This window comes from Rhipicephalus microplus, chromosome 5 (assembly GCF_043290135.1).
Source record: "Rhipicephalus microplus isolate Deutch F79 chromosome 5, USDA_Rmic, whole genome shotgun sequence".
Lineage (NCBI taxonomy): Eukaryota > Metazoa > Arthropoda > Arachnida > Ixodida > Ixodidae > Rhipicephalus > Rhipicephalus microplus.
In genome coordinates this window covers 21,802,746-21,828,989 of record NC_134704.1, presented here as the reverse complement: position 1 = coordinate 21,828,989, position 26,244 = coordinate 21,802,746, and the positions used below count along the sequence as shown (strand labels likewise).

The 26,244-nt window shown below is 45.1% G+C and overlaps 1 protein-coding gene across 1 annotated transcript; it reads right to left on the bottom strand.

The window, feature by feature from the left end:
* Positions 1-7,154: 7,154 nt before the first annotated feature.
* On the bottom strand, positions 7,155-25,847 carry LOC119174898 (beta-1,4-mannosyl-glycoprotein 4-beta-N-acetylglucosaminyltransferase). Its single transcript, XM_037426023.2, has 3 exons — positions 25,470-25,847; positions 11,658-12,115; positions 7,155-11,103 (listed from the first exon to the last, which is right to left on the bottom strand). The coding sequence occupies exons 1-3, from the start codon at positions 25,480-25,482 to the stop codon at positions 10,141-10,143; spliced, it is 1,434 nt and encodes a 477-aa protein (XP_037281920.2). The 5' UTR covers positions 25,483-25,847; the 3' UTR covers positions 7,155-10,140.
* Positions 25,848-26,244: the final 397 nt, after the last annotated feature.

Genomic DNA, 26,244 nt, shown 5'->3' with positions numbered 1-26,244 from the left:
TGTTTTTAGAGCAGGTTCCGTATATGCACATTCGTCCATAAAGCCTACTGCAGGGGGAGAAAAAAAAACAGGAAGCCATTTGCATTTAAATTGGGTCACCGAGCGCACCACAGCACCGGCCACGGAACCGTTTAGTCGTGACGTCAGGTCTTCTTGCGGGGGATTTGCCGTCAATGAGACAAGCCAAGTGCGCACTCCAGCCGACATTAGCTCCTCTGTGTATGCGCACGATTTGACAGCCTCGCGCTCCCGCATTGTCTTCCGGTAGAAACTTCCGGCAGATCTGATGTGTGCGCATAATGTAAACCACGGCTTATACTGTCACCATTCCCGTGCCTCATTTGCTTCAACTTAGCATTTTAAGTGTAAGCGTAATATAAACTTTTGTTCGTATACATCCACCATCCCCGCGCCCTATCACTGTCATTGTGAGTGTTCAAGCCGGGCTCCGTTTATCACAGGCGCTTTTATTGCGGCCGCTTAGTTGCGAGTCACTGATGGACTTCCCCCGGGCCTATGCTTGATGGTCTTATATATGCGTCAGTATGTGTGCTGTACCTCACATTGCATGCTAAAGCATGGTTTTCCTAGTAAACCGGTCCGGGTTTTGCTTGACATCCTGTTTATTGCCTTATAACTGCACTGGCGACACCCAAGGACAGATACATTAGCAGCAGGTCCAACGCGCAATAATTAACTTCCGTAACGTAACTATAGCAGCAGGTCCACTGCGTAAGAGTTTTTTTTCCGTAACACCAATTGATATCGGACAAGTTACTTTCGGGTACGCGCTTTTGGTCTTGCATTTCTTTCCGGATTCAAGTTTCGGCGTCTGATGTTCACTTTGGATTTGTGAAACTTCGCGGTACGTATGCTCCGAAAGCTAAGTTGAATCAGCTTCATAATAGAAGGGTTCATTACTAAATTCTAGGTCCCTTTATCACCATGACGAAACGATGTCATGGCTCCTTTCGTAGGCTTATTAACCCTAGCAGAGCTCATTTATTCAATATGACCAAGTTTACACAGCGCGCTTCGTTTCTAATAACGACGCCGTCAGATATTCAACAATAACTACCAGGTCTCAACCAAACTATTGCAAGCTACTTCTGGGTGGGGTTCAAGTCATAACACCATTGTGGAACACTCCAGTTTAATTCTCACAAATTGTGCGCGTTCAATGTGCATTCAATACCAAGAGCACTTAAGTTTCCAGAAACCATTTCCGTTACAAACGAGGCGAACCCAAGACCTTGTGGCCAGTAGCAAAGCACCGTGACCATGAAGGCACCACGGCGAATAGCTGCAATCTATATGCCAGACGTCGCGCTGATTCTTCTATATTTTCTCTATACTCCCCACTTCCCGAGGGAGTGGGCAGGCGTTGTGCCCCTCTAGGTAATAATAGTCAGCCTGCTCCCTCCCCATTTTCTCTGTGTCGTGTGTGTTTATGTGAAACAGTACCAAAAATACTTGCGCAGAAAGAATCCTACGTTGTATAGTTGTCACAGCCGCTATACTTACATGACGAAGGATTGCAGATAAACTGCTAAGTAAGCGCGCCATGCCGATCCTCCTGCATTGAGACCATCATATACAGACCGTTAAAGTCCCACGGTTATACGTACACAGCCACAGACAGACAGTCGCAATAAAACAGTCCCAGTAAGACCATCACATGCAGGGTCAAATTACGCATTCCTTAGTCCAACAGGCTGTTCAAACTTTTGACTGGTAACTAGTTTTGGGCCCTTCTTCAGCGTTAACCATCGCTTTACAGGTGTTCTTACATCCTGACAGGAAAGGCGCTAGCGAAGCAAGGAGTCGGATCCCCAATATACCAAGTCGCAGAAACGCAGCCACCAACCACTAAGGCCACTCTGTTGGCACGCGCAAACTAAGAGCAAACACGCATGCACGAGTACGAAGGGCCCGCAGTGTGAGAAAACAAATGGTTGCAACGAAACATAGCGTGCACATTTGCCGACGTGCTTTCGGCTGCTGGGGATTAAGTGGACAGCAGGCGCGCTAATCTGGCAAGCTCCTCCACGAGGACCGCGTATACAGAGCTCGCAGAAGGGGTTCTATGTGGCTGAAGCAGAAGCGGAAGGAAATGTAGCATGCGGCAAAAAAAAAAAAAATCAAGACGAAACAGCGAAATGTAGAAACGCGTAGTGTACGTCGGCTTTCCGCACTTTCCATCTTGTAAGAGGCACTTTTCTGGTACAATGTTGTCCCTCGTACGGTTGCGATAAAAGCCCCACTTGTCTTTATGTGCACATCACGTTGCAAACATTCGCGGCTGCCAAAGGCGGGGCTAGTCGGCTCACAGAGCGGCGCTGCAAGACAGTTGTGTGCAGCCCGACGTACATCACAAGTCGGGCTGATGTGAATTCCTCCTTTGTCGTTATAATAGTACCACCACTGCAACGCATATACCTGCATCTACTCAAGATGTATATTCTAATAACAAATGAGAACAATAAAATGGACATGTCCACAGTGAAATTCCACGACTCCGCAGAGGATAAGTACCACCTGTACACATGATCGACTGTGCATATAAGGCGGGCGCCCTAGCCAACATTACGGCCTGTAGTAGTATACGCGAACATCAAGCACTACGCAGTTTCAGCAGATACACCTACAGCCTTTGCTGCTATTTTTTTAGAAGCGAAGCTCCCCTTAGTCTAACTTTGTCCCACATCAGGCGTAACCGGCAGCATCTGCCGAACAGTATAATAGATGGCGCTGGCTCATAGAAGTACAACAAACTGCAGTTGAGTGAGGATATTCTAGATGGCACTGTACAGCTACTCTCCGATCGGCTGCTGCGCGGGCTGTGCCGGGGTACGCGGGGAACGAGTGCCTCTCTCAGTCTTCTGGATCGTCGCCATACGTGTCGGATTGTTGGAGAGACATGGACGATGGGCACTGCGCCGTGCTCCCGACCGGGTTGCAGAAATTAGGTGCCTTTTCTCATCTTCTAACCACTACCACCCACATGGACGAAGCGGAATGGCGGGCTAGGAGGGCCCCGGCGGCTAGTGCTCGTCGACAAACAGGCAGACGGACGGACGGATGCACGGACGAACGCTTCGCTCCACTCATCACCATTCACTCCGTGGATATGCGGTGAACTTTTTATGGCTATTTAGGCCCGCATTCGCAAACCAAACTAGGCCTTGCCTCACGTTTTTCTCAGCTTCGTGTACTCTCTACAAGCGTTATAAAGGCACGAAAATGGTAACAGGGCAAAAGATAATGACAAGACTGATTCATGAATACTGGTCCAATTTGTTTATCATGCGCAATGAAAGTTTAAAACCGATAAAGAAAACTCGAGAAAAGGTTGAGATTGGTTTGTGAATATGGGTCTATGTAGAGAGAGAGAGAGAGAGAGAGAGAGAGAGAAACAGCAGGCTATGAATCGGTGCGAAGCAAACAAAGGATTGAGCAGTTTCGGGCAAGCACGGAGTCGATCCTCACAGAGAAAGATCGGTGCAAGAGAGAGACCAAACCGACATGGGGCAAGTCTGTTGCTATAATGACGCACGTACGTAGATGGAATTGACGTCTGAACGTCAAGGTCAAATGCAGACAGAAATCCATTTGCCGGGGTTGTACCTGGAGGAGCAAAGCTTTCGCTGTCGTGTTAGCACGACATTGCGGTATAGGCTTGGTTGCGCCGTCACGGCAAGTCGCAAAGATGAGACTTGAGACGCACAACAGCGAAACGGACTGAAGTTCAATTAAAAGTGTATACAAACCACGCAAGTGTATCTCCTGTCTGTCTGTGTGTACTTGTTCCCATGAAGTGGCACAACCAAAACAATGACGCCCGCTACGTGAAATAGTCCACGTGGTGCACCGCAGTAAGCTTTTGGGGCGCTAGTCCTTTAAGAGATACCTTCATCGACTTGCTCTTATTACAAAGTAGCCATTTTCTCACACTGTATCTAGCGTGTCCTTTTAGCATCGAATCGATGCTTTTTTTTTTTTCGCGGAGGGGAAATAATACCTTGAGAAAGAAAGGGGCTGGAATATCTCCTCGCGTTCTTTATACACTTCAACAACATCCTCGCATGTGATTTAGTGTATCCGCACATCAGCCTGATGCCCGAATGTGTTACGAATCATAACAAATATAGATAAGGGATCACCGCATCCATAGTGAGCAGTCTGTCAATCACCGCTTGGGCACGCTGTTCTTGTAGCCATCACCGAGCAGTAATAATTTGCTTAAAAGTCAGTCATTTTAACTTATTTTTATGTCCGAAGTGGTCTGCCTTTCTGCTTATTTGTACGCCGGCCATATCACAGTCACTGCTTGACACTATTAAATTAATGCTGTTGCGCTATTGTTACACTCTGAAACTTGTCGAAAGGGCTCCCTTTAACAGGTTAAGACCTTGAAAAATCTTAAAAACTACCGTAGTCACATCAGTCGTCTCATTTTCCCAAATATCGCTCCCCACAGGCATTTGTCACTGCTGACGCTGCATCACAATTTTAGTTTGTGCTGCAACGACCCAAAACCAAAACTGAACACTTATTAACATCCAATAAAGAGGCAGATTACACAAATGAGAGACGCAGAGAATCATTTCAAAACAACCTTTTTTTGTGTTGTGAACAAGGCGCCATGTACTCTGTACATAAAATCTTTGGCGGCAGTGGCACCACCAATGCAACTGACAATTGTGCACATAATGCATATACGTCCAGAACCATAATGCACGAGTGGATGCACGAACTTCTTTGTCAAGGTGTGCTGTAGCTCGACACGGAGCGAAAACATTGCGTGAACTCAGAAAACAGCTATAAGCAGCTCGCACAATACAGCTTGAAGTTCACAAACGCTGTAAAGAACTACAGTACGTATTGTAGGAAACGTGTAAGACCAGCAGACTTTTTTGCTTACACTATCACCTAGACACTATTTATAGAAATTTCCTCTGTGGATCGTAGAACATGATATTGCACCAACAGGAAAGAAGCATCCAGGCAGTCTCAAAGACATTCTCACTTGACGGTAACAGACTATGTTTGAGCTCAATTACATTCCCTAAAACGCAGTCGTCTTTACGTGAATCATAGACAAACTAATTTTTTTACCGACGGATTCGTCAACTTATGCATATAACGATACTTGTACACAGTATCAAAAGGGAAAAATGTTTTTGGCAAATCAAACTCCACGCCTATGAATTTTTAAAGGTCTTCAAAGCACGAAGTTTAAAATGGTCAGAACATGGTAATATTATGCAGTAAAGGGCCAGCTCATCACGCGATTGATGTTTCTTTGTAGATTTATTAATTAAACATTCGACCCACGATAGCCCTTCAACGTTCATATCTTATCAGTTTGAAAAAGGGGTGGATTTTCTTTTGCACTACTTATTACATCGAATTGACTTCTCAAAAGTAGTGCAGCAACTCAAACAAACATACCAAATGGTACAAGGTAGACAAGAGCAAGGTAGAGCTATTTGAACAACTCTTTCAAACGCGTAGCGCGAATCACACTGTGAAACCAACATCAAAGGCAGAAAAGGTTGAAGTTTCACGTTAAAGAACCCCAGGTGGTCGAAATTTCCGGATTCCTCCACTACGGCGTCTCTCATAATAATATGGTGGTTTTGGGACGTTAAACTCCACATATCAATCAAATCAATTAAGGTTGAAGTCTGGCGGGCAGAGCTTGCATAGGCGGGCGGGTACACACATTTAGGTGAGCGTCTCGTGTAATCCGCGTGTGAGAGTAACATACTACTTCTACAGTCTTGGAGACAGGTTTTAACAACACCCCCCCCCCCCCCCCTCCTCACCCCGCTACGTAAAAGTTAACGTCGAATGCATCGTACTGGACGTTGTCTTAGCATTGCTCCTTGTTTCAGCACATAACCCGACACTGGGCCAGTACAACACCACCTAGATAAGTTCAGTAGGTGGTGGTGGCCAGTACCACCGCAAATGTATACGTCCGATAAGGAATTTATACCACCTTTCCACCCAACCCTAAGAAAGATTCTCAAGGTGGAGTCACTGAAGACGGCAGCACAAAGACAAATGCAACCTTAAAAATGTATGTCACTGCCATCGGAAATTGTCAGATGCTACCATGCTGACAAGTAAACAATCGTCATCAAAGCAGCCCCCTCCCCCCGAAAAAAAAACAAATTTAACAAATGTTTTCCGCTTTTTAATTGTAACAAAAACTACCACTCAGATACGAAGAGATAATGAGAAAATTGTTTTGTACCGCAAAAATATGCTCCACTTTGAAGAGAAATACTATTTATTTTTCACCTTAGTCTCTAGGGGTATTCTACATTCAGTTGAAAGCACGTTTTGTAGTGCATGATTACCGTCACATGTTGATTCCCTCAATGTATGTTACTGAAAGTCATCAACAAAAGCTCTATTAGGGAATGGCAAATGCGCTATTGGTCAATGTGTTGATCACTAAAATACCTATGTTTGCTTGAAAGCAAATGAAAAAAAAAAACGCTACAAGCCCGCGCCTGGAAATCTTACAAGCAACTCGGGAAAAAAAAAAAAGAAGCCCAAATCCACTTATTATAATTGGAACTGCCAACTGTGCCGCCACCATACAGTCAACAAGCATTTGATTGATTTGATTTGTGGGGTTTAACGTCCCAAAACCACGATATGATTATGAGAGACGCCGTAGTGGAGGGCTCCGGAAATTTTGACCACCTGGGGTTCTTTAACGTGCACCCAAATCTGAGCACACGGGCCTACAACATTTCCGCCTCCATCGGAAATGCAGCCGCCGCAGCCGGGATTCGAACCCGCGCCCTGCGGGTCAGCAGCCGAGTACCTTAGCCACTAGACCACCACGGCGGGGCCAGTCAACAAGCATGACGAATAGTACACTTATGCAACGAAAAAGTGGACCGGTGCCATGACTTTTCTAAGTCAAGGAAGCCAACTAAGAGGGTTAAACTTTACTCTTTCTCCGTTAAATTATATATAGGACATTACTGACCAATCCACACAGAACTGTAACTGGGTCATTAGCGAGATTTCGAAAAGGGCGCCCCAAAAGTTTGGGGTCCCAAAGCCCTTTGCGTACGGTCGCTTTGGGTCAAACAGAAGCGAAGAGTTTTCTAATAAGGTCTACGGCGCTTTCGACATTCTACGTCACTCTATAGTCTTGGCCGAGAGCCGTCACTTCAGTGGGTGCCATCACGTTTGTCTGACCCAAAACTTTTGGGGCTAGCTTTTGGGCTCCCGCTAAATCCCAGAACCCAAAACCCAAACCCGGTTTGGGTCTTGCGTAGGCGCAGTGGCCTTGACGCTATTTCATTGGGGCTCTTATTCGAAAACTCCCTATTTTTTGTGCTCAAAAGAGCTTGGGTATGGCAACGAATTGGCAAAAGCGTTTTCCGGCCAGCACAGAACACTTAGTCTCGAATTCGTGCAAACATCATTTGTACTTCGAGGAAGACTGCCAGTAACTAGTAGACATATATGTACTCCCAAAAGATAGTTTTTATATTGCAAGGATTGCGTGTTCACAACCTGGAAAAAACGCAGCTGCTAACAAAGCGTAGGGTTCAAATTCTATCCTTACAAGACACCTAAACTTAAAAATTCCAGTTACAGTATATCCTGCTTCAGTAGCAAGAAAATAAAAGATGTTAGAAAGCATGAAAAAAGGTAACATCACAGCCGCACAGCAAATAACACCCGAACATTGCATAAACAACACAGCTTCAGCTTCTAGCATGAAACGATTAAAACCATTACAATGTCCTCTGCAACAAATTATTCAAAATAAAAGTTATGAAAGGAAACTGCGAAGGCATTTCTTGATATGAGAACACTCCAAGAAAACCTTCCAGAAATTGTAGGTTTTGCACTTCGAAAAATTTGAGTTAAGCCAGCCACTTGGCTAGATTAAAGATATGCTGTATGCCTGATGAAAATCTGCTGTGCTGCCGAATATTGCACAATGGCTTTGCAGGAACAAGAATTACAAGCTAGAACTTTTTCCTAAAGTGTTGTGTTCTATTCTACCGAAAGATAAAATCTTCGGTTACTGCACAGTAAAAATGGAAAGACTGAGTGGGTGCTATCAACAGCACAGGACAATCACAAGTCATTTGCATATTTCACAGACAACGAAATTTCACCAATCTTTTTAACAACAGGAACCAAAATACATACTTGGCACCACGCTTACATATACACTGTTAAGAAACGTTGCCTTCGAGGCATTCCATAAACACGAACCTTTCAGTTCTATGGTATAACATCAGCACAAAGGGCAAGAAAACCTAATTTTGAACTTTTTGGGACTTACTTTTTTTCAGCTGTTGTGGTCTTCAATTTTCTGATCTGTTATACAAACTTATTTTCACATGGCAATACACATTCAACTTTTGCATGCCACTTCTTTAATAACAATCCTAAAACCTAGAATTTGTCTCGGTCTCCTTCCTATCACAATTGTGCTTCCTATAACAAGCTAGCCTAATGCTAGTGCCTCCTATCACAAAAAGTTGTTAATCAAAAGCTATTATTTTTTACCAAATTGCATGGGTTTTTTCATATAAATGCATTTAGCTCAATTGCTTTAATCTAGATGTTTTTTTACAATGAATCACTCTTTAAAGAAACACCTAGCCAAAAAGTATATATTACAGACCTGAACTGCCCCGTACAAGTGCGTAACAAGCTTTCATTCTAGCAACAGTCCTGCCAAGAGTGAATAAAAGCCCGATATAAAAAAAACTCTGCAGTAAAACAAGTAATACATGTACATAAGCGTGCTGATGAGCAAGATATGATTTTTACAAGTACGGTCACAGGAAAACTTACGAATGAATAAAAGACAAATTAGACAACATAGACCTAGGAACAGTTCTCTGAAGTCGTGATTAAATGGCTCAAAATTATCAATGGTTCAGGATGAAAAACAAATGCACAAGTCATGCTTTTCAAAATATTCTCTGGTCTATGCGGATATAACTGCAGCATTGAATTTATGGAGGGCCATGTTACCTCACTATAGCGTTCCCCCATTGGCTCAGATTTACTCATTCAATAGATAAAAATAGTGTGAGCGGACTATGATAACCAAGTGGAAATTGTAGCATTAGACTTGTAGGGGGTGCAACTAAACACTTAAAATTAAAGCTCTACAGAACTGATGGCAGTTTTACATCCTAAAGGGTTAATGTACTATACAACTAGTGAAGTGCCTTACAAGAATATTAGTAATCGGGTGCTTTTCAGATAAAAAATTGAAAATTCTGGAAAACAGTCATCAACAGCAATGCCATAGATCTGTCACACTGCCAGTGCCATAGCCATTATATTAGCATCACAACATAACAGTACCATCAAAACAATCATAATGCAATATTGGAAAAAATGAAATGCAAAGGATGTTTTGGTGAGAAGGACTGGCATATAACCCTGCTGTTCTAATTCACTAGTACTGAATGGTAGGCAACAATCACCTCCCACAATAAGTCCAGTACAACCAGGGAAAAAAAACCAAACCTAAGTGAACGCATGAGATACATATCACACTTGAACAGTTTTTGGCTTCACCGGTGCACAGAACTATAACTAGACACTTATTCTATGACCAGATAATTACCTTTGCATCCCTCCACTTAGCTCTCACATATTTAAGGCACGTAGTTTAGGCAGAAATATGACTCTGCCCAACTGAAGATATCACCCTCACGTGTGTTCGTAAGAAATCACAACTACATTGTTTCGAAGATATTTGCTTGCATACATTTCAAAACAAACAAGTCAACTGTGAAGTAGCGTACCAATTTTTTAAAGTTCAAATGTATGGTAACACTGCCGCGAGAATGGCTTTTAAGCACTCAAACAGATCTCTCTATGGAAGTCCAGGCATCTGACTACATTGTCAAAAAAAGAAAACACTTTCACAAACACAAGTGACAAACTGCATTTCTTAGGTGTTAAATATTGCAGGAAACCACTATATTATAGAACACAGAAAAATACGTGACATAAAATGAATTTCACCCAATCCACAAGGGCAATCTCTAAATTGGCAGGCATTTGCTACCTGAAAACGAGCAAACTATGAAAGAAAAAAAAAAAGGAACTCTGGCCCATACATCAAACTTGCGATGTTTTCAAATGCAGTGGTACCAAGTACCATAGCGACCCTGGCTTCTCCAACAACATTCGCGGTGCAAGGTACCTGAGATCATTTTTATCAACAGGCTGCACAGTCTTGAAACTGAATCCATTGTCTTTCAGTTTGTTCAAAAGTGTTGCTTCCCACTGCTCATTGGTCACCATCGAACCATTGATTGCACTCTCAGGAAATAAGGATGAGGAGTCTGAAAAGGTAACGCAGTTCTTGCAATTCCAACCAGATGGCTCTTCTCTTGTTCCCAATTTCCAATGCTCGATAGCCCACCCGTGGTTTTTGGTAAATGCTTCCAGCTGTGCTGCAGTAAAGGCATTCTCCTTAGGAGGCATGGCACAAGTCAAGTTGTAACGGCACAACACACTCAACACAGCAAAGGTTGAGACAAATGGAGTTTGTGAGCTTTCCCTGTGCTCGCTCGAGCTGCTCGAATTCGAGCCTCTCTTCTGCTCCCATAGAAAACTGTATGCGAGCTGTCGAACGTTTAAGTAAACAGGCTCCGAGTAACCATCGTATAGTTTCAAGAAGAGAAGTACTTCTGCAAGTGGCACTGTGGTCAGGTCTGCCCAGACAAGCAGATCGTCAAGGCGGAAGTCAGAGAGGCGTTTCCAAAAGAGGTGCTGCAGCATGTCTTCGGCTCTTGCCGTTGAGTTATTGCGGTTGTTAAGGGGTAGGTACACAATCTTAGTGTACTCCTGTTGACCACCAAAAGTGCGTTCTATGTCAGCCAGGAGCCGGTTGGTTTTGTCCGCAATAACAAACACATCTACTATCGGCCGTAAGTATGCGATCTGCAGCCTAAGGAAGTCCAACTGAAACGGGCCAGTCACTGTGAAAATGCCGAGGAGTCTTCTAGGTTTCACACGACGCCGGACCCAAGCACCTTGCCTAGTGCCAGCTTCAAGAAAGCTCGAATTCCACACGACCTGCAGAAACAATGTGGCAGAACTGCGGCTTGAGTGCCATACTTCACTTTGAATTCGACGTATATAAATATAGTGAGCATGCTAAAATGCTACAACAGATGAATGTACTAAGTACAAAAACAAACAGAAATGCACTTTTGCAATCTGTTTGAGTTTCACCCTCTCCATACGTTAAAATACAAATTTTCATAATTCCACCGTAATGTGCACTTCATAACAATGTGCGTCGCAACTGAAACTCTTCAAGGACATGGAATACTAAAAGATGAGAACTGCTCAGAAACGCTCTCACGTGCCACTGAAGAAAAAAAAACTGCAAATTTAGGCAGCCATGTTCCTTCCAGATTTTGCAAAAACTGTTGCAGGATGTGTTACTAATTGAACTGTACTAAACCTAAACCAAAAGCAAAACCTAAAATCCCTTCATGTCTAATGACAAACACCAAGATTCGCACCCAAAGAGAACAAAGAGTACTGTCGACTGTGCTTGAAGAGATTAACATATCTATTCATATACATACATACAAACATAAGAGCGAGGAATTCAACGTCACCTGAGGAATTCCGCAATCGGCACCGTAGTAGCCCTCGGAACACAGGCACCTTTCCGCATTCTCCGAGTGAGCAGGCGGCAGCGTTCCCTTGCGGAAGCACCACTTGCCACCCGGATCGGCGGATGACGCGAGCGGATAGTAGTGCGCGCCCATGTCCACATTCTCGAGCAGTGGCAAGTGAAAGATGTCCGTGGCGATGTCTCTGTACGAGGCATCGCGGTCGTGGCCGCTACCGCAGTGTTGGCACAGCTCGGTCCAGAGGCCGCCCCCGTGTCGCACGCGAGACACGGTGTCCGAATTGATGGCGGCCAGCAGCAGTATCACAATGTTGAAGGCGATGAAACAGACCAAGATGACCCGGATGCGGCGCGTACTGCAGCACCAGGCGGGCATGCTCGAGTCTGGCAGGTACTGGCGCTTTCCACCACCGACGACCTCAGAGCTGTATTGCGAATGCCCTGCAGAGGAAGATGAACAAATGCATAGTCAAGCCACGTTGTATTAAGACTTGTTATATAGGATACAGCGAAATACTGCCACGCGAATCAACGAACACGAACCTTACTTACAATGCGATAACCAGGTGCAATAGCCAGAAACTTTTGGGGGGGAGCTGGATATTGTCACGGGTTCGTGACGCTGACGAAGGCAGAACCGGCGTGTCCGAAACGAACCTCATTATTTGGCAAAGCTTGAGGCCGGGAAACTACAGCAAGCGATGCGCGCTGTACTACACTGATACCGGGCAGCAGAGCGCTGGCCGTCGAAGAACTGGTCATTTCAGGAACGCGCCGTCTCATATACAATCCGCGTCGGATTCTCCGGCCTTATCACGGGTCGTCGCGCAGGCTCCGAAATAAGCACGCGAGTGTTCGCGCCTAGCCCGCAATCTTAACGGAACGATCTACTTCAATGGTGAAACTTCTGGAACACTGACCCCCCGTATTCACAAACGCTCTTCGACTCGACTTCCACCCTTCACTTGACAGAGTTGAGCACTGCGCCACCGCTTGGCTGAAAATGACACTCCACTACTCAAGAATCACAGCAGATTATTGCCGATATGCAGTGACTTGCCGTGCCTAGAGATGGCGCTCCCATCGGCTTTCTCAAGTGAAGGTGAAGCGTTGAGTGAAGGGACGTTCTAGAATACGGGGGTGAGGCGCCGTGGGCGCTGAGCATTGCTGACGGTCTTTGTATAGTCGTAGACAGAATACCGCAAAAGCGAAGCGATCGCGCGCGGCAATATTATGTTTAATAATGACAATGTCGGTATTATTTTAATCATGTCAAGTTTTTCAAGCTTCCCATACGAGGCACACATCGAGATTTCATTCCTGGTTGCACAATTCCGGCCCGCATGACACAGAGAAAACCAAAGCAAGCGCGCCTATGTTCTATGGAGCTGGCACTATAGCTCGCGATCTTTGAAACCACAAGGCACCGGCCTTGTGGTTTCAAAGATCGCTCTGTTGTAAATAACCAAGCAGGCATTGCGCGCGTACAATTGATATTCAATGTTCACTCAAGGGGTAAATAGGAGCGGTGGGCGGTGAAGCGGGACGGCACTACCAACCTCACAAACCATGGTGAGAGCACTGGCCACAGCTCATTGTAATTGCTGAAGTTGAAATTGATGTTACCGATCAAAAACTACTATAAAGGATACTGAACGCAGCCCTAGAGAACGTTTGTGCTATAGCATGGAAGATTATACGGTGATCTATGGCGATAGATTTACCGCTTAGAAATAATGCACGGGTGAGCAGCTTCATTTTGCTGTCACTATTAAGTTGCACAGTGGGTTCGCATAGTAATGTTACGAGAAAAAAAAAAGACAGGCGAAATTCGACCCATAGAGAAAAACAAAACGACTGATTCTTTAGTCGTAGTTCACGCATTATGCCCAAGTATTAAACACAGAAATTTTGTAGAAAGGAAGCGTCTTCAGCATGACAAAGAAAAATACAGGACGGCCGAAGCCACAAGTCTAACACCACATTGCCTTCTTTTAATACAAATATAATTCTTAGCTCTTCATGAAAATTGCGATACATTATGAATTTAAAGCAGCGCGACTTAACAAGTTGAATTAGCACATTTTCGCTTTCCCGCTCTCACATTAAAATTGCCCCCTCCCCCCCCCCCACACACACACAAAGCGCGTGTGTTTCTGTGTTTCTTGCTCACAGCTTTACCCCAACTTTTTATATTGGTATACTGCCTCGATGTTTCTATCTACGCAGCATGCTAAGTTACGCACACAAATGCGACTACAAGCTTCTCGTTTCTTTAGAGGCTTTTTTCACGCACGAGAGAGAGTCGCCATCTATGGCCGAGTCCAGTCAATGTGAGTAAGGCTGAATGCACGGAGTCCGAGTATGCCACCGTGCGACTGGACAAAATCGAATCCCAGAGGCTAAAACTAACTAGAACAATCACTGGCGTGAATCGGTGGCGCCATCTGCTCTTCAACAGGCAAGGCAGCGAAGCTGGCGCGTCCCCACGTAGACATAGGATGGCGCTAGCTGACAAGCCGTTCGTACCGTATTTATTTGATCATAATGAACAACTATACTTCTAAATATTCACCAATGTATCCGGCCAAGATAAATAAAATGTTTATATGTATAAAATGAGCGTTGGACTTAGATTGCGTTTTCTTTGCGCTCGAATATGAATATTGTAAATATTTGGTTGACAAAATGTTCACGTGCTTGCTCAAAATGGGCACGAACATCATTCCGCAATGAGCGTACGCGCATGCTGTGTTTCTTTACGCCAACCCCGAAGCAGGCACGTCTTATACAAGTACGACATGACAGTTCAATAAGAAAGTCATCTTGCCCATGTGGCCTTAACGTTCCTTCATAGCAGCAAAGCTTTATACTAAAAAAAAATGGTGGAGGTAGTCGCATTAACTGAATATTTAATCGAGAAACAATACTTGCTACTGAGACATTCAGGCAACAAGTGTCTTGCCCCTATGATTCAATGCATTTACATACAGACGTGGCATTGCATTGGTATATTCTAATGTTATAAGACATCATCCTATTCGCATGGCCCGTATCAAATGTTGAACGGAAGCGTTTAATGCGGCGTCAACGCTGTTCTGCGCTGTTGTGTTCACCTAATTCCGCGATCAACGTAAAACACGGCCATTTCATTACGACCTTCCGGAGCCCAGGCGGCACAAAAGGAACAGGTTATACCCGAGTTATAACTACTGTATTTACTCGAATGTAATCGAACTTTTCTTTTTTTTTCTTTTTTTTTACTTGAACAACAGGTTAGAATCGAATACCGAGATACTCCATTTCACTATTTCTTTTCTCCCTATATACGATCAAAAGTTACCCATTGTGTTACAATTCCGGTTGCGTCACAATCAATATGTCGCTTACCAAAATGAACGTGCTGCCTAAGTTGGCCAACTTTCTCAGATTATGTCTGATTCGCCTGCGTCTGCACTTGACGCGCGAAACAGTGAGCCTTCTCAAACAAGTATAACTTTTTGTTAGGCTAGTTGGTTCATGTTTAACGGAAGGAATGAGGCGCAAACAAAACGAACACAAGAAGAGAGATGTACGAACCCCTTCGTCGCTTCCTGTGTTCGTCTCGCTCATGCCTTATTCATTTCATTAAAGAAGCCATTTGACTCGTTTGACTCCTCTGAGAGGTAACTACATCGTGCACCATTGAATTGAGAAAGAAGTGCGCATTGTCACCGTTTGTTTACGTGTTCAGTTGTTACTCCTAATGAATCCCCTTTTTACTAACAACGAAAAACGGAAGCCCTTCCGTAACAGGCACGAGACGAGAATGCCGGACTGATATAGGAGTCCTGTGCTTACGCGCTTTCATATCTTTGCGGCGCTAATTTATTATATATTTTTTTTCACTTATCGGAAATAAGAAAACAACCATCCCTGCCGCACACTGCCGTCCATCTAGACAAGACTCATTTCGCTACGCCACTTTTTACTTTCTCTTGCATCCCTTCACTTGTACGTCGGTATTGTCTCAGTTTCAATTATGCTAAATATTACTTCGACTAAGTACGAATGCGCATAGGCGTGCGCACGGAGGGGAAGGGGGAGGGTGGCGAGAGGGGGGAGCGCGAAGTCAGCCTCACACATTGATATATGAGAGGGACGGGGACGCTGCGAGAGACGAACCTTCACCCCCTCCTCCCCTGCAGAGGAGCCCTGTGCACGCTGATGGTAATGCGATATTTATTTGTTTATTTATTTGATACCCACAGCGTCATAAGGCATTACAGTGGGGGGGAATACAACATGATTACAAGACAGAACACAAGCTCAATTAGCGGCAAGTACAGTACAGCCTATCCAGATCGGCTGTACTGATATCACTCGGAGCGCTCATAATGACGACACTTTAATAAATAATAATTTATTTACTAAAGTCGAGGTTTCTTTCGACAGAACTAGAAGCACACAAGTTTCTCGCGGATCGCGAGTCAAGCAACGCCTATGACTTACTAACGAACTTTCCCTACAAGCGAACTTTCCTCGCATCGAAGAACTAACGTACGCGAGTGCAACCCCTTTTTTCCTCCGTCAAGCTCGCAGGCGCGTTTAATAACACGAGCCAAACCCGAGCGAGCCCGTACACGCATCGGCCATTAGAGGCCGGCCAGGTACAAAGGTTTCTTCAGGCCGCACCTCCGCAAGCGGCTCCACTAACGACGCACAAAATGTTCTCTCGCTCGTTTGTACCGCAATGCGCCGACCACCAGCGCCTCCAAGCTGCTTACTCTTTCCCGTTCGCCACGTGTGCCTATTTTGATACCGAAGGCCGTTCTCTCGGCCGGAGGTGGAGCGGTGGCTGACGGATACTCTGCCTCGTACAGACGCACATGTGTCGTGGGAGAGTGCTCTTGCTTTGGAGTTGAGGAGAGGCGCGCTATTATAATAGACCAGACTGGCCTTCTATGCCCCGCCGCGGTCGTCTATAGCGGCTAAGGTATTCAGCTGCTGACCCGCAGGTCGTGGGATCGAATCCCGGCTATCCTATGGTGGTTCTGGGACGTTGCACCCAACATGTCAATCAATCAATCAATCAATCAATCAATCAATCAATCAATCAATCAACCAATCAAGCAATGAATAAACCAATTAATGAGATTGGCCTTCCAAATCATAACCCAACAATATCAGGTCTCTTACGTGCCAAACCACGATACGATTAAGAGGCACGCCGTAGTGGAAGGCTGCGGAAATTTCGGCCACTTGGTGAACTTGAACATTCACAGACATCGCACGGAACTGCAGCATCATTGGCCTCCGAGGTAAAACCTTCGACAAACACGCTTGCTTACGTCACTCGGTATATATGAGTGATGAAGCTGAAGGGCCACCCAAGTCCCACAAACACATTACTCAACCCAGCTTATACGTCGCGGCGAAACTTCGCCCGCCCCAATGGCGAACCCTGCGAGCGCTTACGCCTTCGCGGTTTTTCGGTAAACTGAGACGCTCGTGAAAGGTTTCTAAAGGCTGAAACAGGCCGTGCATTTTTGAAGAAACAGATTGTAGACGGTATATAACGAAAAACACGCCATATAAACGGCTAATAGCTCGGGCACAACTAGTAGCTTCTAAGAGAAATTAATTGCGGAACGCAGAACAAACTGATTGTAAGAATACGACACGCCGGGGTGATGCAACCGTTTAATGGGCCTAACAGCACCGAGGCAGCAACCAGCGGTTTCAGCAGCAGCACGAGCCTCTGCCACAACAAACGTCTTCTTCGTCGTTCTTAGAGCTCGTATTTGTCACTACATTGGCTCCCCGGTGCGAAAGGATCCATTCTGGCGACCTATGGCACAGACAGGACTGGTGGGTCGTAGTGAGGTTTTAAGCGCTCGACGTGCACAGTCCCGCGCCCGCGAGACTGTGCACAGTCTCGTCACTACATGACGAGCAATTGAAGCATCCACTCTTACCGTAGGGTGCCAGGTCTGCTGGATACATTCTGTTAATGCGGCTCGATGTACCTGAACCGCAAGGCTTTCTTTTTTTTTTTTTTTTGAGAGCTTACTACGATGTCACAGACCATAGCTATATAGTCATTGCCATCAGACATTTGCCCGTCTGTGCATATATAGGCGCACACAGTATTCTCCCCTCGAGAAGTCCCCCCCCCCCCCTTCCCAAATGGTCGTATCCAGAAAAATGAGCTCCGCAATGAATGCAAAAATATTAAAATAAAAAATTAGGCGCCAAAACATTAAAATAAAAAATTAGGCGATGATGTGTGGCTCACAACCACCTACTTTGGGTTCAAGGATTTTCGTGGGCAAACACGCCAAGTTAACCGTTACTGAACGCGACCTTAACGTTACCTGAACGCAAAGGGCAGAACTGTAATATATATATATATGCTCGCACAGACCTACTGAAGTATTCGTACTTCCCAAGAACCATCTGTGAATAGAACTGTCTTACTAATACATGCGTGATGAATGAATTAACCTAACAAACAACCTCCTTCGCCCTTTATTGTTTCGTTTCTCAATTATTTTATTTATATTTGTATATGCATTACCACCCAGCTTGGACCTCGAGTCTGCAGTATTGAATAAATAAATAAATATAGTGCGGGTACGTTAAGTATAACAGATCCCCTAAAACAAGAGAGCTCTTACAGTGTACAAATTATGCCCTAGTTTCCGACACAAAGCCGCGGGACTTGGCGTGACATTAAATTTATCGCAATCTGTTACGCATACAAATCTCTTCCATCCCTTCTTCTGTTCTTTATTTAACTCGTTTTGCATGCACAACTTTCTTTCCCACTTTATTTATTACTATTATTGTTTTTCTTCGTTCGCCAATGCCAGCAGTGAAAAGAAGGCCCTCTGAGACGCCCTGGTCTCCGTAGCGTTGTCTGTCCAGCACACAACAGAGTATAAAAGCTGGCAGGAAGTATAGGCTTGAAACAAAAAAAAAATGAAGCAAAGAGAATAACGAATGGGAGGCAGACAGCGACATCCGGATGTAGCGCTCGGCGAATACACGGTTGTCGAGCTGCCCCGAGTTTCCGAAAAGCCTTCCTGTCTCGTTATTTTTTCGCGACAGCGCAGTTAAACAGGGACCCGCAGTGAACGTGCCTACGCGGACGTCTAGGGCGTTCCATATATGACACTGTCTACGGAGAAAGAGTTCTTTCGAGTTAGCCAACGTCGAGTTCACCGCCCTGTTATGAAGGGGAGCCTCAGAGCACTAATTCATCAGAGCTCAACACAAATGTCAAAAAACGTATCGACTTGCCTCCTGCTTGCTTACATGTGCGGCAGACTACCGTACTAACACGATTGTAGGGCGGAGCGTGTTATTTCTTATTATTTTTTTTTACCTTCAAAACTGAAAATCTGTCGTTCGGCCTGTCGACTTCCAATCGAAACCCAAACTATTACAGCCAGTCACTGAGGGGCTAACGAGGGATAAGGAACGCTGTGGCATGCTTACGACGCTACATTTTTTTTCAGGTTCCATATAGTGGCTGAAAGTCAACGAAGCGGAATAATCGCACACTGCAGGTATATATACCTGTAGTAAGCAATTATTCTGCGCGCTTTTCCTTTTTTTAAAAGAAATTTCCTTTTCAAAGCTTCACAAAGGCGCTGTTGGTTCACCGTCAGGTGTGCCGCTGCTCATTGCAAGGTCGGCTCTTTCATTAAAAATAGACACGTTACTTTTGCGTAATGTGAATAACATGGCTCGCACATTTTACGCAAACATCTCACCCAAAGCTGCTCCATTACGTAATGAGGCGACACTACATTTACTGTCCGCTGGCAATGCCACGCCCCCACTGCAACGTACACCTCACGCTTTCGAGCCTAATTAATTTTATACCAGAAGTGCTATACCGCTTCATATGCCATGATCACGGCCGTTGCTTAAAAAACAAGGTCATGCGAATATTCTCAAACAAACACACGACCCGCGAGCCTCTCGCCTGAGGCCCACGCATGACTGACTTCACCCTACATTTTTTGTTATTTTCTTAATAAGTATGGTCCCGAGAAACACAAGCGTGAGTGGTCTAAAGCATTGCGTGCACGAGGCACCCACTGCGTTCCACCCGTGCCATCCATCATTTTGAAACCACGTTAATACGGAGCCCCTTCGTACGTATTCTGCTTCGTGTGTCAGTTGCAGAGCCAGCCAATACTGCTTTCCACACACACTCACAAATAGTAACGGCAGACGGGAGTCTGACGCCAAAACCGCATACAGTATACGGCGATGCACCTTGCGAGTATAATACTCTGTCTATATATATATTTTCCACTCCACGTTTCATTTTGCTAAACTTAGAAAATATCTCGTAAATGTGATAGTTCCCTAGCGTGTGTACATCCCGTTAAAAAAGTAAATTATTTTAACTGCGTTCGTAGAAACACCTTTGCTAAGCTACCCGGTGGTCCAGCCTTCGCTAGGGGAATCAAACACTATAGAAAAAATAATAACGAAACAGCAATAGGGAGACTTCCAAGTTTACCAAAACAATGTTTTTCCTAACATTAAAGGGCGTCTCATTCAAACTACTTTTTTTTTCTTCTGTTGTTTCCATGGGCCGGCAAATAAATCTTTGGGCTATAAGTGAAGTTAAACCTGGACGTCCTTTTGACGCAAAGGTTCTGAAAGTAACAACATCCTTATAAAGGTCATTACTGTTCGCGCTCTCGCATTCAATGGAGCGGAAATTATTGATAGCTATACTGAATCATTTGTGCCGAAAATGATTGGCGTACGTGTGCTGTCTTTTGAATACCGCGGAGCGTTTTGGTGAGGATAGTTACAGCGCAAGAACAGAACGACGACCAAGGGACAAAAAGGAGGCGAGCTCTAAATTTGCCCCTTTGTCCTCGTTCTGTTCTCGCTCTGCAACTATCACCATGAAATACCAACTAGCCCAAACCACCAATAAACTTCAGTGAGCTCTAGAAGCTGTATGAATAAATAAATACCGGTGGTGTTTATGTGCTCATATTCTCGCATAAGAGTATAGACAACGGCTCGGTGGTTCACATTGCGCCCTATCGCTGGAGTGCCCTCCATAGTAGCGTTTCTAGAGCAAACAATGTAACTTTCAACGACGCCGCTATAGAGATACGCCGTCGCCATGGGTGGCGTTTAGGCGGTAGATATGTGCTGTCATACTGAAGCGCAAACGTTGGAGTTTAGCTAGACATGATATTCGAGAGAAAGAAACTAATTCTTACTGAGAAATCATTTTTTACGCATCTATTAGTGCTTTTCTATTTTATGTCCCTTAAATATCAACCAGTATACCGTAATTTCAGAGTATACCCTCATGCATATTGGCTCATTTCCATGTGTGACGTCATTACACCGTGGGTAGGCCAAGAAATGAGGACTCACTCATGGCATATATTTTGTCCTTGCAGCTCACCGAGACTCACCAGAATTTTTTATCAATCAGACTCACTCGGAGTGAGACTCGTCACAATATTCCGAACTCACATCTCACTCGGAGCCTGAATGAGCCTGAGTCAGTCTGCTCAGGAGTGAGATTGCAGACGTATCGCTTGGCGGTATACCTTCTTTCCTTGCTCTCCTCAAATATGATGTCTAACGCTCCTCTTCCCGACACCTTATCGGCCGAAAGTGAACACCACGTGACCCTGCGGTGCACTTGGTGCATGACGCGCGCAACGGGGATGTGCGTACACACATTGCTTGCGTTAAGATAATGAGCGCCGATGCTATATATACACACAAAGGCATTGTGTCAAACAACTGATGCCTTCGTACGCGAGATTATCTGCAAACGTTATACATTGATGGAAGCATTTTTTTTTTACTTTCTGGATCTGATTTAGGAGCAGCAAAGGTGTACTATTTTGGAGCACCCGCAAGTGCTCTAGCATAAATGACATCTGAGCCAATAAGTTAGCCATCCGATGACGGTATACAAATTCTTTAAGGCTTGTGAGTTGGTCGCAAGGTTAAAACTCCTCCGTTACTTTTTCTCAACGCCGTTTCGCAGTAGGTTCGGAGCAGGCACAAACAAAAATTACGGTTTGAAGTCGTATGTTATTTCAATTTTGGAGCAGATTAGAGTATATAGTTGGAGCAGCACCTCCATCCCTGCATTGCATCTACATTTGTCATTCGCGACGGGTATACAGGCAAACACGTTTGCCTATTGTCGGCGTGGACCATCTTACGTTCACGTCCATAAAGAAGTAAGAAAAAGTGCCGCCATATCCACGAAGTGAATGATGATGAGTGGGCGAAGCTCCGCAGTTAAACTTGGTAAACCATGAATTCTCAATACATTTTGCCCACTCGATTTTATTACACACTCCCCCTAGCGTAAATCGCCACACTAAATCGAACGATTGCCTTCCACCAATGACACGCGCCATATGTGACATCATTCCTATTTTATAACATCTCGCATCTTTCATCACCAACTACAAGTACTGCCGTCTAGTTTAAAACATCTTGCATCTTTTCATCAAGTACCGCCATCTAGTGAACACTGCAAGAACTAAACGAGAAGTAGCTACATGCAGGGGACGGTACCGCCATCTAGTGAACACTGCAAGTAAACGAGAGGTGGCTACATACAGGGGACGCACAGCCCACGCCTTAAGGAGCTTCGCTCCGAAAAGAAGATAAAACAAAAGTACCTTCGTCTAATCTGTTCTCACGCTCTCGAAGTTCCCCGAGGGACGAAGTGTTTTCGTTTCAAAACACTGACATTCGGCCCGGCATTCGCGCAATGATTTTCTGTCGAATTCTGCTGTTTATATTTGTTGAAAGCAAATGAAAAGTGCAATTCTTTTTTTTTTAAAGCGACCAATGTTACGTTGCGCGTAAGCACGCATTAAGTCCCTGCACTTTCGTGGACATTAATGACGGAGAAGACCGGCGAAGCAACGGAAACGTCCACGAGGAAAGAATAGGAAGGAATAAACAACGCCACTTCAGCGACACGATACGTCAAAGCGGCTGTGCCAGCGCGTCGGCCACCAATGGCGATCACACGCACGTTCATGCATCAGTCCATCAAGGCATTGAGTTTCCTACCATAATGATTAGGAAGAACTTCGGCGATAGTGAAGAGATGCGCAAGTGCGACGGTTGAACCAGCTTTAAAATGACGGTTAGCTTTAGTATATGAAGATTTGCGCAAAATCCGCCACTCTGGTTTCAAAGCAGCTTGAAGGCTATGAAAATTGATTATATTCAGCAACAAAAACATACTTGTCATAAATAGTAACCAACGCCAATTACCACCCACGCAAGCTGGGTCTCACTACCTTTTGCGTTATAAACTATGCTGACGCTCTTCGATTTGGCCCAATAGCCGTGGACTAAGCGGCGGACAAAAAAAAAAAAGAGTATGAATAATGATTGGTCTATCGAGCGAAGCAACAAATGAGACTAGTTGATTGATAAGAACCTGTAGAATTTGAAGCACCTTAAAATTACTGCGACACGGGTTTACTAGCGATTCACTACGCGTTTTGTCCTGTTAACTACATGTCCGTTTTCAAGTAAGTTTTGCAACTAAACCAGTAACTAAACCAGTGCGCTACGAAGAACTTGTGGAGATATTTGGTTACTGTATAGGTGTGAGATCGCGATCGCTTGATAAGCACCGCTCAAGCAGGCTTGTTTACAGACCATCTCACACTATGTAAAGTCGCTCATTTACGTAGTCCTTTCAAGTCAAGCATTACCACCTACGAATCATCACTTTCACGGTGAGGAACTCAAAGAAAGCTTAGCTTAGGGTTCCTCAGTGACATAACCTCAACGCGTCACAGAGCGCTTTTAGTCGGCGTGTAAACATTGCCGTCTACTAACCACCACTTTTAGAGCAAACGAGCGATCGCTGCGCCAGACGATCCAGTGGTGATTTTAGTAGGCAACCCCACGCGTCGCAGGCACCACAGAAACAAGCGTGAAGCCTCGCAGCGGACAGTAGGAAGACGCTGCAGCAACAAACTGACCACTCCAAGGTGCTTTCCTACGCGCCATGGACCGTCGCCCAGTGCTACGCCGGCAAACTGGTTCCTTCAGACTGGCAGTTCCTCTTTCGCTATACGCGCGTCCACATTTTATGACGCCGGAGTCACAACGGTGGCGGAAGTGCTAAAAACTGCGACATCTCGTCAGTTCAGAAAAGGCCACGGACCTTTCAACGGCAATCAGCAACAGGCCATCTCTCCGAGACCGAATGCGTCTTGCTCGCTTTGTCTCCTTAATCACTACCACTGCTGATAAGATCGCGTTGAAATTCTTCGCAGCAAAGTGCGACCAACGGGACGGGTGTGCAAGCGGGTTCTTAACGCTGGCCACGATGGACGCCGGCTTGAATAGTCTTGTGCGAGGCGGATTACATGCGATTACGGCTTTACCTCGACTCGAGTGGATGTTTGGTGACAACATTTATCGTTTGTTATATTTTTACCCCTTCGTGAAGTTCACGCGCTCAAATGCTAATTTTCTGTTCGAGGTGTTAGAGAAGCTTCCGCATAAGCGGCTTGAAAAAAAAATGGACTGTTTATTGAGCAACTTGCTGTTTCGGGAAGCAATTTAGTTTTATTTATGATCGCGTATTCTTGCAATGCGAATCTACAGCGAAATGTACTTCAATATAAATACATCGATAACTAACAAAAAATGAGATCCAGTCATTTTTATCGTGAAGACCACCGCTAAAAAGGGTGGAGAGTGGCCGTGCATGTACTGATTCAGTAAAACACGACAAGTAGTTAGGAAAAAAAAATTAACATATTAAGCAGCAACTAAAGGTTTTACCGCGCTTAATTTTTTTTTTTTTTTTGAGCCGACATTTGCAACACGAGCAGACGTAACCAAAACCGCAGGAAAGGAACATCGATGCACTAAACCATCGGCAAAAAAAACAAACAAAAAGAAAGGAATAAGGGAAGGAAAAAAAAACACTTCAGCTACAACGCAGGCGGGATGGCGTGGAGACCTCTTGGGCAGAAAGTTGCCCAACCACTACATTACCGCAATGCCACGATTCCCAAGCCCTACCTGCAGCAGCTTACCTGCAAGGCAGGCATTCAGTGGTCACGCGGGACCGGCAAAGCGGCGACGGATTATACGCCGAGAAAGTAACCGTCCTCGCTGGAAACACGGCTGCGAGCCGAACGGGTTTGACTTCTCCGCGGCTCGAAGCAATGCATCAACTCGGTACGGGAGCATTCTGAAAGCGGCAGTGCCGAATCGACGCACTGAAAGTGAAACCGCCTTGCGAGACGGAAAGAAAGCGAACGTGCCTATGAAAAACGATACGCCCCATTCAAACCGAGGCGCCGGCTTCAGCGGCCTCCCAAGTTCTAAACTTGCACAAGCGAGCGCGTCTTGTTTACCGCAACACCACCGGAAACGTCGGGGAAGTAGCGGTTAGTGTCATCGGAAGGACGCTTATATAGCACACGTTCGGTGGCCGCACGACAAAATTAGGGCGTCACACCGTCACAACTACAGCAATGACATAATTTAAAGAAAAATTTAAAGCGAGCGGCAACGAACAAACTAAATTATAATACAGAGAGATAGCGTCACCAGGCGATGCAGACAAGTACAGGTCATTTAGTATTGTTTTTCCCCCTAACAGTTTGAAACACACATGGGGAAGAGCGTAAACAATGTATGACCATTCAATCGCACGCACTATGCAACGACTCAGTTTAAACCGCATCGCATCCGAAAGCGAACGGCATGCAGCCGAGAAAATGCAGGACATGCAGCGCGCACTCACCGGCAAAAAGCATCCCGTTGCGGCCGTGGACCCACACCCGTAGATGCAACGTGCACTATCGGCGTTTCTTGAGCATATTTTTGAGCCGGCACTGCCAACTCAAGGGCCCGTAGGTCGTTCGTAGTACTCGGCTTGCATGTCGCAGCGGACCTGTGGGAGCCTCGCGTTTCCCACAGCTGACCTGGTTACCTCGCCGCTATTGTTGTTCCGACGACCAGCTGCTCCAGCGGCATTCTTGCGAACGAGAAACAATGGAAGGCTACCTGGCTATCAAACGCTGGTCATTAGCGAGAGGAAGAAAACAAAGTCACAGCGGCAACACACCGCACCGACCACCGCGCTGCTCGAGACCTCTTCGCATTTCTCTGGCGTTCTTTCGAACAGGTGCAACGCTGTTTCCCGACCTGTTTCACAGATGGCGCTGCATGCCCGCACATTTCATAATAATATCAGGCAAATTATTTGTAATAATAAAAACCAATAACCACGTTTTAAAAAGTAATATGTGTGTTGTTTTATTATTTTATAATGTAGGTTATCAGCGTTGATACAGAAAAAATTTTGTTTTGTAATTTATGCACAAGCAGCGCCACGAAGTTGCTGCTTCATTGACGCCATTTTAAAAGGGACTCAATGTTTATCAGCGAGAATAAATTGTTAATGTGCGTGATTTTCGAGCGTCATTTTGTGGCGAAGAGATAATCGAAATTCCAGAAAAAATATCGCGGAAATTTTGGGTAGAAATCTCACGTCGTAGTGATGTAAGCTTTCTGTA